This window comes from Xiphophorus maculatus, unplaced genomic scaffold, assembly GCF_002775205.1.
Source record: "Xiphophorus maculatus strain JP 163 A unplaced genomic scaffold, X_maculatus-5.0-male Unplaced_Scaffold_BN000167F, whole genome shotgun sequence".
NCBI lineage: Eukaryota > Metazoa > Chordata > Actinopteri > Cyprinodontiformes > Poeciliidae > Xiphophorus > Xiphophorus maculatus.
In genome coordinates this window covers 95,424-114,798 of record NW_019369764.1, presented here as the reverse complement: position 1 = coordinate 114,798, position 19,375 = coordinate 95,424, and the positions used below count along the sequence as shown (strand labels likewise).

Sequence of the window (19,375 nt, the reverse complement as noted above, 5' to 3'; positions counted from 1 at the left end):
GGACAAAGACCTGTTTTCTTTTCTAAATGTTATGAGGGATGGATTTTTATTTTAATTTTTCAGACTGATTCTTTGTAATCTGTCCAGAGATTTTTCTCCAAATGAGTCCAATTTTATGCTTGCAAACATGCTTTTACAGAATTAATTGCTATATTTATTCGTATTAAACCCCAAATTACAGTGATACCGCCAAATAAAGTCATGCATATCAGAATGTTAAAATGTAATAAAAGACTTTAATTGATTGGAAAAGACCAAAAAAGGTCAAATATTAAATTTAATCTTGCGTTTTTTTCTAAATTCAGTTTCGTTTTTCATCAGTTTGGTTGCAGCTGCTGATAAGCTGAGCAAAGGAACGTATAACACGAGGAAGCAGCGAGCGATCGGTTTACAGGAACACGAAAGCTCCTTGCCCGTCTGAACACGAAAGCTCCTTGTTATTCCGCGAAAGAAACTTCCTGGTCGTGGTGTCAGCACATTTCCAGGGTCAAACAGCCGCCTGTCAGGCAGAGCCGACTTTTTCTTTGCTGCAGATAAGGCGTAAAGTTGCAGCTCATGTTGTTGTTCTGCAATGAGTAACACGATGGGTTGCCTCAGGGCTTGTTAAAGTGAGATGTATCAGAGAAAAGTGTGTTGAGGTTGGGAAGGTACTGAAATAACCAGGAAAGCACCGAACACATCTGTGTGACTCCAAATAATTGTTTGCATCTGTTCTTCCTGCAGTCTCTGTCTCAGCGCTACCAGAGGCGGATTTCATCAGCCGTGAGAGGTGGGGAAAATAAAAAACAACAAAATCAAGAAAAAACAGAAAAATAATCTGGTCTCTAGGAGGTTTTAAAAGAGATTAAATAATCCCAAAAGCATAACATAAATAAAGATCTAAATTACACACAAAGCTAAATTACAAAGTGAGTGAAAATTGTGTCAACTGCTGCAGATTAAATATATAACAGTAGGACTGAAACGATTAATTGGGATTAATCATGATTAATCAATTATTTAAATAATTGTCAGATAATTTAGCAATTAATTAATTGTTAATTAGAATATAGAAACCAAAAATATCTGTACAAAAAAACCCCCATATATTTTGCATTTGACATCTATTTTTAGCTTCACCTCGTTGAGATTTACTGAAGTAATGCTAAATTATTTTATTTTAGGCTGTTTATTTTCTTATTAAACTGAATTTAATTATTTCTTTATTTGCATTTTTAAAAATGTATTTCTAATATTGCATAAAATGAGCTTAAGTGGTTAAATGAAAGCCTGCAGAATGTGTAATTTTTAAAAATATGATTGATTAATCGTCCAAATAATTAATTATAAAAAAATCGTAAGCTGCATCCTTAGTGTTTGCTAACATGATGCCAGGGTGGACAGACATCAGCCATGACCGTAGAGAAAGTATTGTTTCTGCTAATCAACTATAATCAATAACTGTCAATCATTTCAGGAATAAAAACAAGATTATGTGAGACTCTGAAAGCCTGTTTGGAAAGAACAAATAATGCCTTAACTAACTGATGGCCAGGAACAAGCCAGAGGAAATGTGCAGTCAGCTCAGTTTGATTTTGGATAAATATTTGACCAAAATTGGATCATCAACAGACAATCATCCCAAAAATAGCACAAAACCGCTAGAGCTAACGTGCTAGCAAAGAAATGAATCAATGTGTGGTAGTGGGATGAACAAAACCAAAACATTGTTTTATTTATCTTATTTCAAAACGTAGTGAGGTCCTGAAGATTCTTAATATATTGGAAATTTAACATTTAAAGAGATGTCTTATCTGTGTTTGTCCTTATCTTTTATTCTGCATAACAGATGAAGTGTCCCGTGTTTTGCCCTCACTAGTGATGGAGGACAGGGCTTCACCTCGCCCCAAAGTTGCCGCTCATGTCACGGGAAGTTTTGTGCCCAAACTGGAGCGAGACGGAGGAGGTGAGAGAAACCTTTACTGACTAAATTTGATAGAAAGAATCCTGTTTTAAATGTATTTTCATTGGACCTGAATCAGTTTTACAAACAAAACTAAATGCTTGAAGATAAAGCGTCCAACATTAACAAAGCTTGCAATAATAAATACATCACTGTAAATGAAGAAATACATTGATTATATCGGGGCTACATTATGTGATAATAATAACTACATTAATGATATGTGACCAGGTGAATACAAGCAGGTATAGCTTCCAAAAGCAGCGAGCAATGCTTCATCGCTCATGCTAGCTTCTAAATTAACCTGACAAAAAAGTCTGTTTCTTGTTTTTTTTAAAATTTTCCCTCCTTTTGAAATGTGTTCCCTAGGTAAGAATTATTTTTTTTTAAAAAGCAATAGTTTATGGTCATTTTCAAATTCTACTCTTCTAACTTTCTGTATTGGTTTGCTGTGCTGCAGTGCTAATGCTAGCTTCTATGTAAATGGAACAGTATGCTTAAATTAGATTTTAGCTTTTGAATGATAACATGTCCACTTCTATAAATATCGGATTTAGCTAACACATTAAACAATTATAAATTAAGTTACAATCCATGTTGAAAAATGCTAGCTGTGTTGCAGTGCTAATGCTAAGCAGGAATGGTATGTTTAGATTGTTATTTCTACTATGCTGTCCTCTATCATTGCAAACTTGAGCTAATAGATTAAATAATTGCCAATTGAGCAACATTTCAAATTGTAAAGTGGTTTCTAAATTCTTGGACAAGCTATCTGTACTCCAGTGCTAATGCTAGCTTCTATGTAAACAGGAGCAGTATGCTTAGATTTGAATTCAGCTCTTGTTTTTATTTTGTCTTCCTGTATTGCACACTCTTCCTAACAGCTTAAGAAATCTCAAAAAAAGCAAATTGTAAAGTGGTGTTTTTCTGAATTCCTGTAGAAACTAGCTGTACTGCAATGCTAGCTTCTATGTAACAGAAAGCATAGGTGTGGATTTAATTTTTAAAATTTTCCATTTATGTCATTGTTGCAATGGTTATAAAATGTTTTTATTTGCTTTCTTTTAGTAAAATGAACGTTGAGTTGCTAAAGGTTTTAGCCACCACAAAACCTGCTATGCTAATGCTTTAATTTCACATTTGTTCAGAGACAATGTATTCCAGATTTTTTTCTCAACCCCATGTTTAAAATAAAACGTTTTTCTGGTTTCAGATGCAGTTCCTGCAGGGCGACGCGTTCAGGGCCAGAAGATTTCTTGGTGGGAGGGTCAGAAGGGGCTGGCCTTCCTGCAGGACGTCCAGCTGCTGGATGGGGAGCTGGTGGTGTCGCAGCCTGGCCTCTACTACGTCTACGCCCAGACGTACTTCAGGCACACCCACTCCCTGGAGGAGAATGGCGAGGAGGCGGAGGATCGGGGGAAACCCCTGCTGCAGTACGTCTACAAAAAGGTGAACTCCTCTTTTTTAATTTGGCAGCAGTACCGCTGCATTTCACGCATCAGCTGCTTCTTAAAGGTCCCACTATCATGCAATATTCACTTTTTCATGGTTCTGTACTTCCATTTTGGAGCTCCACCCACTTCATTATAAGCTCCCGCTCTACAATGGCTCCTGGAAAAGGAAATTATTTTCTTATCAGCTGCAGTACACAGTATGTGTTGATGCATTTACTTCCAGGCGTGGAGAACAGAGCTGCGTGGCTTCAGTTTATTTCTACTTGCAAAGTTTCTGCAATGTTGCCAAAGAAACATTGCAGTAGTTTGTAGTTTACGCTGATCAGTTTAGGAAGGATTCCTCTGAAAACTACTAGCTGTACATGGCAGGACTTATCAAAAGACTTGGACTAAAGGAAGGGTTTGTTCCTACTGTTTGTCTCTAAACTGCAAATGATGGTGATGTAAGTACATGATGATGTGTTTTCTGTTGTTGTTCAGCATCAACATGATTTATCAGTTAGCATAAGCTAACGCTGAATGCTAGCCTCTGCTAACGCTGTGTCTGATGCAAGTTTTCTCCCAGGAAAATTGCTTTAAGAAATGCTTGTAGTTGACGGAAAATTTGAAAATATCACTAGGCTTTTTGTGTTATTGGAAGACATTATTAACAATTCCTAAACACTAACTATAAACTCTTACATTTGAAAAAATCTAAATTATATAAACAAACAATCTTAGCCTGGTGGGGGCTGAAGGAAAGCCTGGTGGCCCGCCAGGCTTATAATACTCAGAGGGAAACCCTGTGATGCAACGTTACTCACAATACCTGCTCAAAATGGAAGTTTATTTTTGCGTATTGAGAGAAGTGTTTGTTCTCTAACCTCTCAAATACATATTTTAAGAAAAGGTTGCATTTGCAGAAATTTTTTTTCTTTTTGCCGAATTATTGTGCTGATTTCAGCTGCTTGTCTTCACATCATGGCGCACTGCGCTGAAGTGAATCCTCAGAGTTTAATTAATGACGATATAAATGTGCGTCAGATCTGTTTAATCCTTCAGAGGTTAAAGGTTTGATGGTTGGTCAGGAGGCTCCACTTCTTCTTTGTTTGTCCCTCTGTGTTTCTATTTGGAGCCATTTTCACATGTCAAGGTGCTAATAATGTAAACACAGAGTTAGGGGGCGTGGCTGCAGCAGCTCATTTGCATAATTTAATTGTACAGCTCATTCCTTAATGAGCTCAAAACAAGCAGAACTGAGCTTTAACCTATCCTAGCATAATAGTGGACCATTAATCTGTTTTTTGGTGACTCACCTCCTGCTGAGATGGATCTGAAGAAACATTTAAGTCTTAAATAAACGCTGATGTTGGTAATAATTGGTCCAAACCTCCTGCCGGCTTGTCCTGAACATTTCACGTCTTTAGTTTGTGATGATTCACATCAGAACGAGCCAAAGCGCTGCGTCCCTGACTTCGATCAGTCAAAACTGATGACTAATGTGGAGCCAGACAGTGAGCATTGCGCTGCTTTGTGACGTCCAGAGACCTGGAGTTCATTAAAAGCTTGAGAAAAATTACATTCTCTCAAAAAATAAGCTCAACGGAGAAACGTTTCTCATTATTTACCTGTAAAACAAAAAAAAGTTAAACCTGAAAAAGTTATTTTCTAATCAGCTGCTCTGGAGAGAACTGTTTCCCAACATAAATAAAAAAGTCTCACGACATTCAGCGTCATTCCTGATAGTTTCTCTCATTTATCCCGGACTCCCCACATGTGTCGGTTCTGGTTTGTGTTGCTTCTTTCCCGGCGCCGACACAGATGTTGAGGCCCAAAAGAAATTGATTTTCTGGGCCGCAAGATTCAAGAAGGAGAAAATATTCACACAGATTGTTTTAATTTGTGAAAGAAACTTTACAGACACGTTTCTGACAGGTGAAGGATCAGGAAGACGCTCCGTTTATTAAACAATGTGCTATATACTGTTATTTTAATAGTCAATTATTCTATTGATTAATCGATTAAATTGGCACCATCTACACATTTGTCATTCACTTTCATTCTTAAGCTTTAGTTAAAAATATTAGAAATATATTAAATCAAATAAACAAATTCAATTCCTTGTTTAAATAAGAAAATTAACATATTATTGCATAAAATGCAATAATAGCGTTCCTTTAGTGAATTTGGATAAAACATATTTACAGGCATTTTTACCTTAAGATATATTTATTTTTACAAGCATAAAACTTTAAGGCTTTACAATGCTCAAGTCTGAGTAACTTAAATAAATGTTTTCTGAAGTTATTTATAGATTAACATATTTGCATGTGCCCGCTTATTTATTTATTTTTCAGCCATATTGAATTACTTACATCACTTTTAGGCACAAATATTATAAATTTGATCTCCTATTGTTATAATTCTATTATTGATATAGAATATTAGAGCAAGCAGTTTTCCCTAGGGGATCAATAAAGTATATTCTATAATATACATAAAAGCATTTATATAGTAAACAGAATACACATAAATAAATGCAAGGCTTTAAATGTTGCCTCTATTTTATCTGGTTCCATACTTTAAACTTTTACACAAAATATTTGATTTGCTCATAATATTTATGGTACTTAGCATAGTTAGCATGCTAAGCTATTTAGCACGGTACTTAGCATGTTAGCAGTGTTAGCAAACTGCTTTTTTCAAAGCAAATTTTAATCCCTGATTGATCGAAGCACTTTAGTTCAGTTCAAGTTTATTTAATAAACGATGATAGAAACAAAGCAGTTGTTGTTTCTTAGCCACATGCTAATCAGCTAACCCCCCTGGTTTGGTCCGGGTTTGAGCCAAAGTCTTGTTTCTGAAAACCTGTTTGTAGTTGGAGTTGCGTTGCTTTATTTTTCTTCACCATAAGCATTTTTTTTGTCAGAATAGCTGATAAAATCTTTGATCTGCTGGATTTTAGTCTTTCATACAACATAAAGTATTTTTGTCTGGTTTTCTGCGCCTCTGCTCCAGGTGAACTCCTACCCGGTTCCCATCCTGCTGATGAAGACCAGCCGGACCTCCTGCTGGTCCCGCGGTTCCGACTTCTCTCTGCACTCCGCCCACCAGGGGGGCTGTTCCCGCTCACCACCGGCGACCGCCTGTTCGTGACTGTGACCAACGCCTCTGCTGTGGACATGGACGAGAAGAGCAGCTTCTTCGGAGCGTTTCTCATCAGTTAGAGGGCCGATCGACGCCGATCGACGCCGATCGAGGTTTTGTTAAAATCGATCAAACTGCTGCAAGCGTCAGACTCTCCTGAGGAAATTCCTCTTTTGTCTTACGGGATCAAAAACTGAACAAAACTTTGATGACACTGGTTGGCAGAAGAGACCAAACACGATAGTTTGGATTGTGGGTAAACTGAGACTGGACTCAACAGTCTCTGCTCAGCAAAGACAAAATCTGAAGAACTTTTCTGGTCTGATGAGGTCCAGAACCGGTTTCCACAGAAACTGAATGACTTCTGCTTCAAATACCTTTTTAAAAAACTGCTATTTCAACATTTTATTACAGTAAATATTTATATTTTTACCCCCTAAACACTTTAGACATCTGAGCCTGGGTTTATTTTAAATTATATCAAAACAATGTGTTTGTGCCATCTGGCAGATGAAAAGAATTACATAGGGATGGTTCATTTGAAAATAGCACTTACAACTGACATAAATTTGAATTTTTGATATGAAAAATAATGTAACTAGTTATAACTGGATATAACTCCAACCACCAGGTGGCGGTAAAGTGCTTCCATTATAATCGCAAACAAATAGGGAGCAAATTCACATTTAACCACCAGGTGGTGCTGTTTAGTCCTGATTTCTGGGGACTGAAGGAAATGATGCTACTGTCGTTTAAAACACTTCACATGACCACAAACAGAAAGAGAAGAATTATATTTAAAATGTTATCACTTATATAAGTTCATCCTTTACAGAAGGAAGATCTAAATTTAACAGACAAAATAAAAATTAATTTAAACTGAAACATGAACTGCTTAACTTTTATTTGTCTAACCTATCGGACATTGTTTCCAAAAATATTTTCATGACCCTCAAAGCTTAGTAACACTTTCACTCAAAAACATGGCAAATAAAAAGCAGAGCGCATTGTGCACAAAATATAAGAATAAAAAAAAGTTTGGATTGTCTACACCGAAATATCTAAGTCATTTTATAATGTCTTTACTCTCAGATCTGTTTTGTTTTTTCTCATTTTTGTTTCATTTAAACAAATTTCTTGTACCATTTGAGGACAATAAAAATGTGCACTGTAAAAACACAAAGTTTTACCTGTATTTTAGTTTTGTTTCTAGTGTAAATATATTAATACACTTGAAATAAGACAAATGTTACTTACAAGTATCTGTTCAGCAGAATATAGGAGCTTGTTTTAAGTCAATAATTCCTTAGTATTTGTATAAAATTCACTACTTCCACTGGCAGATTATTTCACTTGTAACATGGGAAAAATAATTTGTTGTAAGTGAAATAATCTGCCAGTGGAAATAGTATTTTTTAATCAATATTAATAAATTAATGACTTAACACCAGCTGCTACATCTTGCTGAAAAGTTACTTGTAAGTTAGTTTTGTTTTATTTTAAGTGTATTATTTGCACTAGAAGGTAGACTTGGTAAGATTTTGTGTCTTTGCAGTGCGTTGACTTTTAAAATCTGTCCATTTAAGTTCCCGTATGAGGACAAGACGGGCCTTCTTCATTTTTCACTGCTGCTATCTCATTATCTGCCACCTAGTGGACAACACGAGCAACTGCAGTTTACGCTACAGATTGATGCTTTGCAAAAACTTGTGAATTTCGAAGTCCACTCAAAAACGTGTGCTGATTTCCTGGATTTGTTTTTCTTAAAGGATGTACATACTGATCTATACTTTTATGCATTTTATTTTTATGAACCTTTTCCCATTTTTTCCAAAATGAAGGCGGAAGGAAAATTAAAAGCCACTGAAACAAAAAGACTCGCTGAAATCTTTCTACTGCCTCCATTTCTGATTGTTGCATCACGTTGGCTCGTATGCTGCCGCTTTAAAAGCTCTCTTACGGTTGGTATTTGTGCTATGCTGCACGTCCTGCAGGGCTGGAATAACGATCATGGCGTCATGAACTGCTGCAGTGAGCAACACCAGATGCTCCCTGGAGGAAACGAACATGATTATCAGATGTTTTACCTCTTTTTCTGTGTTTACATTTGAGGAAAACAAACTGCAGGAAGCTGCAATCAACTCTAATAAACTAAACCCGACAGGGATACAAAGAAACACTATTTTTTCCAACGTTAAGTGAACGCGTCAGTCATTACAGAGCGTAAACTTTTACTTTCCGGTTCGTATTAAAACCAGCTAAACACACCGAGGCTGTCATGGTCGCACAAAAATATAGTTTTCATTATTCCAGCAGCTGGTCGCTAATGAAGCTCCTACAGTATTTGTGAAACATGAAACTGTGTGTGATAGAAAACACATGAATGTGAATGTAAATAAATGTGTTTTTCAGAGTGTAAATATGTGAAATAAATACACAATTTTAAAAGCAAGAAGCTGCTTTTTTGTTTTACGTCTGGAAAGCAGAAACATGTCAGATTTCTAATAAACAGTAAGAAAGTAATTTAAAAAATAACCGGAATGAATCAATGATGCTGTTTGAGAACCAAAAGATTTCCGCTAAACGGCTCCAATCTGGGTGGGATTTAAAACTTTTTATCGTTTTGATCGCGGATTCCTCTCTAAAATCACTTCCATGATATTCAAACATCCACATCGTCACCAGACTGTAGAAAAATCTGCTTTCTACGGTTCTGATCTTTATTCGTTGCTTTGGGGCAAAACCGGGAGGAAACCTGCAGCAGGATGGAGATTTTTTCCTTTAAATGTCCCAGAGTAACTTTTTTTTTTCTTTTTGCAGAATCTCAGTCTGTAATTGATGGTTTTAGTGAATAAAGGTGCGGATGTTGGATCAAACTCTGATCCAACATCGGATCAGATGTTGGACATAATTGGACATAACACAAGACATAATTGTCTTGTAATCTCAAGTCCAGTGAGATTCAAGGCTCACTGGACTTGAATCTGTCAGCATGAAGGTCCGGATGATCCAGAAACATTTTTCTATAAACATCACCGCCCACAGATAAAAATCATAATAAAATATGAGCAGTAAAAGAAGAAAAGATTTAAATGAGACAAAAAAACTGAATAAAAAGTTGATTTTTTTATGCGGACCTGATTTGATTTAGAGGGTTGATCTCCACGGGTTTTATTCATGTTTTAAATGGGACTTAAATTCATTGTTTGCCATTTTTTATTCTACCATTTGAGTTTCTGCTGCCTCTAAAAAACAACAAGCACTTAAAAAAACACCCGAGCCGTTTTTGACAATAACTTAATATTATTGTTGTTTGGAAAACGAGACTTTTAAAAAAAAACAAACTCCTGAATGCTGAGTCACATGCTATCGGCACAGCCCCGTTACTTAGCAACCCCCGCCAAACCCCGTTACCTAGCAACCCGAGCAGAGTTCCAGCATGTTTGGCGCTATTCAAAGGCTGCTGGGAAAAACAAATGTTTTATTGCTGACTTTCCATCCAGGGACATGAAATTAATTTAAAGTTTCTATCTATTTTTTTGTTTGTATATTTATGAGTTAAATAAGCTCATAATCACATAAATAAATGTCACAATTAATTGGATTAATCAATACGAATAATTGTCAACACATGTAGTAATGGATTAATTATTAACTGAAGCATGCAGAATTCCATTAGTTGACAAAACAACATATTTAGAGCAGCAATAAAGCTAAACCTGTACGAAGTATAGTTACGTTTTGCAGTTAAACTGTTTATTAATGCATTTCAGGCAATAAAATAATTTTCTTACTTTAAAAAAATTTTTTAATTTTTATCTTTTGGTGTATTTTTCTAAAATAAAGTTTGAGGTTAAATGAAAAATTTACCATTTTCTTTTTATCTGATTACAAAAATAATATTTTGTTGCAACCAGAAATGAATATAAATTCTTTTGCAAACTGGAAGAATTATTATTTCCCATGTCCAATCATGTAATTCAATAAATTCTGCGTGATGTTTTAGTGTAAAAAGCATAAAAATAAATGTAAAAAGTAGCATAATTGTCTTGTAAGGCTGCTCCAGCCCTCTGCTGCCCCCTAGTGTTAATATTCTGCGCTGCAAATCAGCTGATTAATGTGTAAAGAAAACAAAACACTTTTTCTGATTTTCCTTTCTTTTTTATGGAAATATGTTACAGTTATATTACAGTTATTTAAATGCCCAAAGGGAGAAAACAAACAAAAACAGTTCAGAGACAAAAGAAGGCGACTGCAACTGAACCGAGACAGAAAGGGCAAAGGTCATGGGGCAGAACGGGCGACGGAGGAAGAATAAATACTGCGATGCAACAGAAGAAGAGTCCTCTCTCCGTCCTGTTGGGTTTTTAGCAGCAGGGACCAGAAGCTCGTGGGGAAACGGCGCACAGCGTCGTCTGCAATCAACCAGAGGTTTTAAACACATCAGAGCAGATACACACTGTGTGTGTGTGTGTGTGTGTTTGTTTTTTAAGCTGTGTGTGACCAGTGTGAGAAAGTGCTTCATGTTCACAAACACACAAAATGACGACATTTAAAAAACAGCAAAACCAGGGATTTTTTTTTCTCTTTCCGTTTTTCCTCCAGACTTAAAATTCACAATTTTACTACTTAAATACATGTTTGTGTAAGTTTACAACATCTCAGAGTAATATTTAGTAGCTTAAGTGGCTCACAGAGTATAAACATTCAACAGGCATATTAAACCTTGGCTGGTGGTTAAAGTCACATCCTGGCTCTACAGCTAAGCGGGTCAGAAAGTTTTGGCTCCTCTGTCTGCCTGCAGGGTGTGAAAACTTTCTGGTTGAAAGCAGATCTGCTCCTGATTGGTTAGAAAACGCTGATGTAGAAAAAAAGTCTTTATATAAATTACACCAGTCTCTGATGATGATAAAGTATCTGTCTCCAAACCAGGGCCCTCGCACACACACACACACACACACACACACACACACACACACACACACACACACACACACACACACACACACACACACACACACACACACACACATCCCGACGTCATGCTCAACACGATACACTGCAAAAACACTAAATCCTACCGAGTATTTTTGGTTATTTTCTACTATAAAACAAAACAAAACTAACTCATTATTCTTTAATATTGATAAAAAAGTAGAATTATTTCAGCTACAGGAAGTTTTTCTCCCATTTTTAAGAAATCATTGACTTAAAACCAGCTTCTATGTCTTGCTGAAAAGCTACTTTAATGTTAGCTTTGCTTTATTTTAAGTGTATTAAGACATTTGCACTAGAAAAAAACCAACAATCCCCGGTAGGATTGAATTTTTGCAGTGCAGACGAAGTAAAGAAAAGTGAAATGAAACCTCTGCGCATACAGTAACGCTACATCTCTGCAAAAACACAAAGTTTACCAAGTATGTTTGTCTAGTTTCAAGTGCAAATATTGTAGTTTATGACAAATAAAACTAAACCAACTTATAAGTAATTTTTCTGCATTATATGTGAGCTTGTTTTAAGTAAAATAATTTAATGCTTATTAGAAAGTACAAGTTTTAAATTAATGAATTATTTTATTAACTTTATCTCCTTTATGTTGCAGAAAAGTTACCTTAAAGTTGGTTTTCTTACTTTAAGTGCGCTAACATATTTGCAGCAGAAACGAGACCAGAAATACTTGGTAAAATTTTATTTTTTTGCAGTGTTCCTCCACATGCACCGCCCCGCCGTGTAGCTGCCTGGTTCTGGTTCTGGTTCTGGTTCTGGCTCCGCTGCAGGTCGACCCGGGAATGTAGGAAGAAGTGCCGCGCCCTCAACAGTCAAACCGCATCTCCAGCGACTCCTCGAAGGCCCGGTTGTCGTGGCCGGCGCCCGACAGGAAGGCGGCGGAGACGGGCGCGCCGGTCGCCGTGGTGACGTTGAGGAGGGCGCCGCCCGGGGAGCCGGCGGCGGGGCTCCGCAGGGCGGCCGCCGTGATGCTGGTGAGGTTGATGCCCAGCGTGAGGCGGGTCTGCTCCAGAGCCTTCTCCGGAACGGCGAAGGCCTCCAGCTTCTTCTCGCCGTTGGCCATGTAGGAGTTCTGGCAGCCGCGGCAGATGCAGTCCAGACACGCCTGACACAACAAACATCAACGCAACCAGAAATAACTTAAAAAAATTACTAATGCCAAAGAGACACTGGCTGATTATGATTACCATTATTTTTAATATTTTTTAATTCATTAAAATTAAAGTCTCTTATAAATTGATAATTCACTAGTAATAAATTTTATAAATTGGATGAAATTTTCAAATTTTTATTATGATTAGTAAACTTGATTATAAATTCATTTAAATAATATTAATAATGAATTTGATTATTAAAATTAATAATGAATCTAAATAATATATGTAATAGTAATAAATTAAAGGATAAATAATAAAATTTTATAATAAATTGTTAATTGTTGACAAAAGTGTAAATAGTTTAAATAACTATTTAAAAATAATGATTAAATGTTATTAGCTTTATTAATATTGTTTTATTATTAAAAATACATAATAATTACATACACTTTATATAATTAATACATTTTTACAATATATTTAAATTAATACTGATTAATTATTAATCAATAATTGTAAAATTAATTAATTTAAGAACAGACAAAAACAAAAGAAATGAGTAATTCTGAGTGTAATAAGAAAACCAATATAATATGGTATAATATATAATATGATATAATATAATATAATATAATATGATATAATATAATATAATATCATATAATATAATATCATATAATATGATATAATATGATATAATATAATATGATATAATATAATATAATATCATATAATATAATATAATATGATATAATATAATATAATATCATATAATATAATATAATATGATATAATATGATATAATATAATATAATATAATATAATATAATATAATATAATATAATATAATATAATATAATATAGTCAGAGCTCAGTTTTGTCTCACCTTGCGGTTGGAGTAGCAGGGACAGCGCTGCCCCCTGCAGGTCAACACTGATGGATTCTGAGTTGCTCTGCCGCACTTGCAGCCTTTCTTCTCCACGGCTTTTTTGTAGAGCGGCTTGGAGGGGCTCGGCGGGTGAGAGAGGGGGTGTGGGTGGGGTGGCGCCCTGTCGCGGGGCTGGGAGCGCGGTTTGGGGGCCCCCTGCCGGGCCTTGGTGTAGGGCTTCTTGTTGGGCCCGTGGTGCTCCATGGTCTTCTTCAGGGCCTTGTTGGGGACCAGAACCGTCTTGCCGACCCTTGGGGGGCCGCCGTTGGGGACCGGTGCCAGGTGGGGGTGGGGCACGGCCGTGGGAAACCTGGGCTCGTGTTTGGCGGTGGCGGCGTGGTGCTGCGGGACGGGGAGTGCGGGCCCCCGCAGGAGGCTGGTGATGTTGAGGGGCAGCACCTTCTCGCTGTCGCTTTCCGAGCGGGAGCGCTTGCGGTGGCAGCGCGGCGGGACATGGGGGGCGACGGCGGAGGGCTGGGGCAACAGGTGGGGGTGGGGCAGGCGGGGACCACTGTCCAGGACGAGGCAGGCGGGGTCGAGGCGGTGCGGCCCATTCAGGGCGGGGTAGTCGGGCTCGGCAGGGTCCGTCTCCAGAGTCCTGAGCACTTCCTCCACGCTGAGCAGCAGAGACCCCCCGCCGTGCTTCAGCTCCTCCCCAAAATGGCTGATGTCGCAGAGCTCCACCCCCCCGCCGGCCGCCACGCTCACACACACCGGCAGCTCCTCCGAGAAACCCTCCTGCTTGGCCACGCCCGTTTCCACGGCGACGGGCTGCAGCGAGTCCGAGCCCACCAGGCCGTTGCAGTCGTGGAGCCCGTTCACCGTGGCGCCCCGCTCCTCGTCTTTGACCACTGTCGGGGGCGGAGCCTCGTCTGGCGCAGTCCTAGGCGGCGGTGACGACGGCGACCCGGAGACGACCTTCGACTCCGGCTCGCTCTCGGCCAGCGCCAGCCCCTCCTCCAGGATGGCCTGCAGGTCCGGCGAGTCACCGGCGGCGCTGGAAAGGTGCGGCGCCAGCGGCGACTGCGTGATGTAGAGGCAGAGCTTCCTGTAGCAGCGGACGAGCAGCGAGAGCTGGCGGTTCTCCTCGAAGCAGGCGTAGTCCTTGCACCAGCTGCAGGACGGCTTCAGCTGCATCCGCTGACCTTTGCAGCCGCGACAGACGTAGTGCTGGCAGGACGAGTTGGTGGGAGCGATGGGGTCCTGCAGCAGGTTACCTGGACGACAGGAAGGACTTGTTAAAGCAGATAGCTGCTAACCGACGTTAGCTTTACCACCAATGCCGGCTGATGCATATTCTACACATTCCAGTCCCACCTGAATATCATTTACATTTATTGTGTATGCTATATTTAGAATAAATGACTATTTATTGTACAACAATTTTAAATGTTCAGCAAACAAATAATTCAGATTTTTGTGACAGAACGACACATTATTGCATAATTGTGAAGTGGGAGCAGAACTATAGTTTTGTAAATTTGTTTTACATAATAAGAATCTAAAAATTGATATGGCTGAATTGATCGATCACATTAATCGTAACTAATCTATTATTGAAATAATCGTCAACTGATTAAGTAATCGATTAATCGTTAATACAAACTGAAAAAAGAACAACACTGGAAAAAGTAATTAAAGGTGAACTATTATGCTTCCTTGAACAGGTTAGTATCGGTCTATGGTCTATACAAAACATATTAATTACATTTTTTGCACAAAATTATTCTTAGATAACAAGATTCTAATCTCAAATGTTCTGCCCATTTTGAGCTGCTTTCAGAACTATACAACCGTAAATCTTTGACAAGCAAAATTGGAGCCTCCTGCACAAACAACAAGAATCAAGCAAGTGGTTTCTGGATGGTGAGTCAACAACTAAACTCTTGTCTTTTCCAGCAGCCATTGTACAGCGCATGTAGCTGTGAAACCAGCTTATGAAACGTGCTGGAACTCAGTTTGGGTTGCTAGGTAACGGGAGAATTCCGCTGGGGTTGCTAGGTAATGCTTACCTAGCGACAATGTGCCGCTAGGCAACGGCACATTGCCCATCGAATGTGACTCTACTATCAGGAAGTTTTTGAAACGGCACCAAAAAACATTAACATATTGCCAAAAACCAGCTGGGTGGTTTTAGCTGTTTCTATTAAACAGCTAAAGCTGTTCTATTAGTATAAAAAAAATATATAAAATTAGTACACAACATGTGAATTGTGCATACTAGCTCCCTTTAAGGTAATTTCTCAACCTTTTCCAGCTCTAAAGGAGTTCCACAGACCCACAGATGAGGTAAGAGAATCTGTATTTCTTTGCTCAAATGGCCTAGTCATAATTCCCATACAGAATCTGTTACAAGAATAAAACAAATAATTGTTTTTCAGATTTCACCAAATGTGAAAACATTGACTGAATTCTTGTTGGATAAAGTCCATTCAAACTGGAGCTAATAACTGGATCAAAAACGTAAACGTGTGTGAATATTTTTGCCTAAGTCAGGAGGGCAGCTCGTCCTGAGGAGATCCACACTTTGACAGGCTGGAGAAACGGCAGCAGGAGAATCTACATCCTTATTTAACCTCCTGAGCAAAGCTTGGCGCGCTGCCGGGCGGAGCGACAGCTGCTCTTTGAGAGGAGCTTCCTTAGCAACGCCGGCTTTTAAAGCACGCAGCTGCAGACGGGAGAAAGGAAGAAGGTCCATTCATAAGAAACAAGCGAGCACACACTCCGCCGCCGCCTCCGCCTCCCGACAACACAACGTCTATATTTAACACACAGCTCAGTCGGCTTTCACACTGATGCATTATTTACAGACGCAGGTTATCTGGAAGCACTGGGAGAACGGTCAACATGGTGGAAGTACTGCAGTTCTGTTATTTAGGTTCTCCTCCAAAGATTATTTTAATGACTGGAAGTGGTTTGATGATTGATCAGGTTCTGTCTGGGTTTTCAAAAAGATACAGAAGTAAAGGACAAATAAAGAAGATCTCCAGCAGATTAAAAGGATTTACAAGTTATGAAAAAACCTGCTTTAAAAAGAATAAAGTGGCTGTAGACACAGCAAAGATCAGCAGAAAAATCAACCAGTTTTCTCTGATTTATGACAAAAATATAAGTTTTTACTAAAAAATAATCAAAACCACAAAAATGCATTTTAAGACTGTAAGGCTTAACATTGATAATAATAATTATTATTACTAAATGTTATTGTTATTATACCATAATAATCAGAATAATATTATACATTACTATTACTACTATCAGTAAAGTAATAAGACTATAATAGTAATAAGACTAATAATACTATTATTATTCAATAATAATAATAGCTAATATTATCATAGTAGTAGGATTACTACTATAATAATAGTGTCACTACTACAATTAGTAGTTTTTATAAGTATTTGGTCGGTTTTGACTTAGAACATTTATAAATAAACACAAATTGTGTTTAATATCAATTACACAAATCAAAAACAAAATTTATTTACACAGAAAGCATATTTGTATAAAAGAAAAATCATATATTTTTTTATAATTTAGGCAATAATTGTCTTTATTAATTCATCTATTTATAATAATTAAATAAACAAAACAGTGTTCTGTTAACTTATGTAATAAATATTTTAGTTTTATCACTTGATAAGACCTGAGAAGCGGTGAAAAGCAGGTCTATTGAATGTAAACATCCGCAGCAGCTGCCAAAACGCCACACAGACGGGGGTGTGTCATGGTGCATTCACTGCACTTAGGAATTCAGAGCTTTGCAACTCAGACACCAGGTTATTTGGGTTTTGCGTACGTTGTTTTTAAACTACAACTGCAGTGAAAGTCGTGGGATAACAATTCCTGGAAAACATTCAGATTGAGGTTTTATTTAAACTATATAAATAAGTATAATTGAAAGAAGATTAGCTACATAAAAAAATAAAAATTGAACATATGACGGAATGTTATTTTACACAACCAGCTCCACAGAGCTTAACGTGTTAGCTCTATTGAATTTGTCTAAAATTATATTTCTGGCTGAAACAATCAGCAAAGCTCCAAACAACATGATACACTCTCATATTTCCGACGGTACCTGAATGCAGCATACATTTAAAAGCTCGCCCCCACTGTCACATTAGCTGACGAGAGGAAGAGGAGGGGGGGGGGGGGGGGGGGGGGACCTATTTTATTCCAAAAATAAGACATAAAATCTGTTGAACACGAGGCAGGGGACTCACCACAGACCAGGCAGGACAGGGACTGGCGGAAAAACGGCAACACCTTGCAGAGCTCCGCCAGTTCCCGGGGATCTCCGGGGTCGCACTGCAGCACCGAGCGGCTCGCCGACACGTAGAGAGCGGTGGCATTCACCGGGTTCATCTCAGCTGGCTGGCTCGGTCCGTTTAAGTGGATCAGTACGTTAAAAACACATAAAAAAAAGAAAGGGAGGAAGGAAGCCACACAGAGATAAATTAACCCCGATCAACTCCCGCTTTCTGTGAGGTAAAAATATTTGTCGAGGGAGTCCGGCGGCTTTGGAGAGAGCATAGATGGAGGCAGTAACCTCGGTCAGTTCTCCGTCGGTAAATCCCACATATATAACAGTCTGAGCGCAGAGAAATCCCGGTTACACATTCCCAGTCACATCCTTGGCGTGATGTCCCGGTCCGGGGGAGAAGGAGCAGCTCCTAAAAGGCCCATCATGCACATAATGTCGGTTTATCCTCATCAGCTCCGGTTGCTTCCAAACGACATGAAAATAAGACGGTTAACTCCGGACTGGAGCCTGTTTCCTCCGCCTTTTGACGCTGCTTTCGCCCGGTTAACTCGCAGCAGCTCCGAAATTCACATGATAAAGTGCTCCGGTTTGCGATGGACACATGAATCCATTATCCACATGCATTTTCCTCTCGTGTTGTCCACAGCTTGTAGCGCATGATGCATTAATTAAACCCTCCAGTTGCGGTGCAGCCCCGGCGGCAGGAGGCTAGTTATTTATGGTTGTGTTATTGTTCGCAGAGATTCATGGCGGCTCGAAAACAAAACAGGCCGCTCCGGGGTTTAAATGGTCCTTTTTAGGTGAGAAGTACCGGCACCCACGGCTCAGCGAGATGGGGCGGTGAAACGATAGATTCCTGGTATGAAAACAACAGCAGTAAAAATAATTAAAAAGCTTCGCCGGTTCTGTCGCGGCAGAGAAAAACAAGCGAGCGGAAGCACCGGGCTTTCCTGACAGCGCAAGCCGCCTGAGCTGCACCGGGAAGCCGGCTACATAAGCAGGCCGCGTCCCCGTTCACGGGATTAAAAAGATTCCTCCAATCTCAGAGAAAATGTAACACATGACAGGAAAAATTAACTCCTCTCGTAACTTTTACAGGACCCTAAGAGTGTCAGAGAACACAATATTAAATTATTTTCCCCGTTGGTGTTCGTTGCTATCATTAGCCGCTGTGCTGCTTCTCCACACACAAACAAGGGGGCGCTGTTGACCACATCTCGCGAGAATACACGTGAGGCGGTACAGTTTAAGAATAATAATAAAAAACGGTAATTTTAAAAATATTCCTGTTGATCAAGTTGATCGGAGGGAAAATATGTATTTTTTTTTAAAAAAGGAACATACGGAAAAGAAAAAATAACATGATAAATAAAATAATATAAAAATATTATTTTCCTTATATTTTCCTCTACATTTGTGATGTAGAGAAAAAAGTATTTGGTATGCAGATTTTAAACAAGATATTTTAATTGGAATAACTCAATCTCTAGAATTGAAAAGAGAGGAATAGAAATACATTTATAAATGGAAATCTAAGTTTGTAAAGGGTGCAAA

General features: G+C 38.5%; 2 protein-coding genes across 2 annotated transcripts; one reads left to right on the top strand and one right to left on the bottom strand.

Moving 5' to 3' along the window:
- Nucleotides 1-689: 689 nt before the first annotated feature.
- Nucleotides 690-6,777, top strand: LOC111607857 (tumor necrosis factor ligand superfamily member 10-like). The gene is given in 5 exon segments (XM_023330065.1): nucleotides 690-769; nucleotides 1,829-1,945; nucleotides 3,156-3,391; nucleotides 6,394-6,493; nucleotides 6,496-6,777. Coding segments are annotated over 4 exon segments (528 nt in total). The 5' UTR covers nucleotides 690-769; nucleotides 1,829-1,860; the 3' UTR covers nucleotides 6,603-6,777.
- Nucleotides 6,778-12,055: 5,278 nt separating this feature from the next.
- Nucleotides 12,056-18,023, bottom strand: LOC102232485 (E3 ubiquitin-protein ligase MSL2-like). The gene is made up of 3 exons (XM_023330064.1): nucleotides 17,781-18,023; nucleotides 13,513-14,771; nucleotides 12,056-12,634 (listed from the first exon to the last, which is right to left on the bottom strand). The coding sequence occupies exons 1-3, from the start codon at nucleotides 17,920-17,922 to the stop codon at nucleotides 12,335-12,337; spliced, it is 1,701 nt and encodes a 566-aa protein (XP_023185832.1). The 5' UTR covers nucleotides 17,923-18,023; the 3' UTR covers nucleotides 12,056-12,334.
- Between the last annotated feature and the right edge of the window lie 1,352 nt (nucleotides 18,024-19,375).

Bases quoted from the DNA above. Each gene is read 5' to 3' on its own strand.
- LOC102232485 (XM_023330064.1), bottom strand. From the start codon at position 17,922: ATGAACCCGGTGAATGCCACCGCTCTCTACGTGTCGGCGAGCCGCTCG. The intron at 14,772-17,780 runs GTGAGTCCCCTG...CCTGTCGTCCAG, and splicing joins CCTGTCCTGCCTGGTCTGTG to GTAACCTGCTGCAGGACCCC. The intron at 12,635-13,512 runs GTGAGACAAAAC...TTGTTGTGTCAG, and splicing joins CCTGCTACTCCAACCGCAAG to GCGTGTCTGGACTGCATCTG.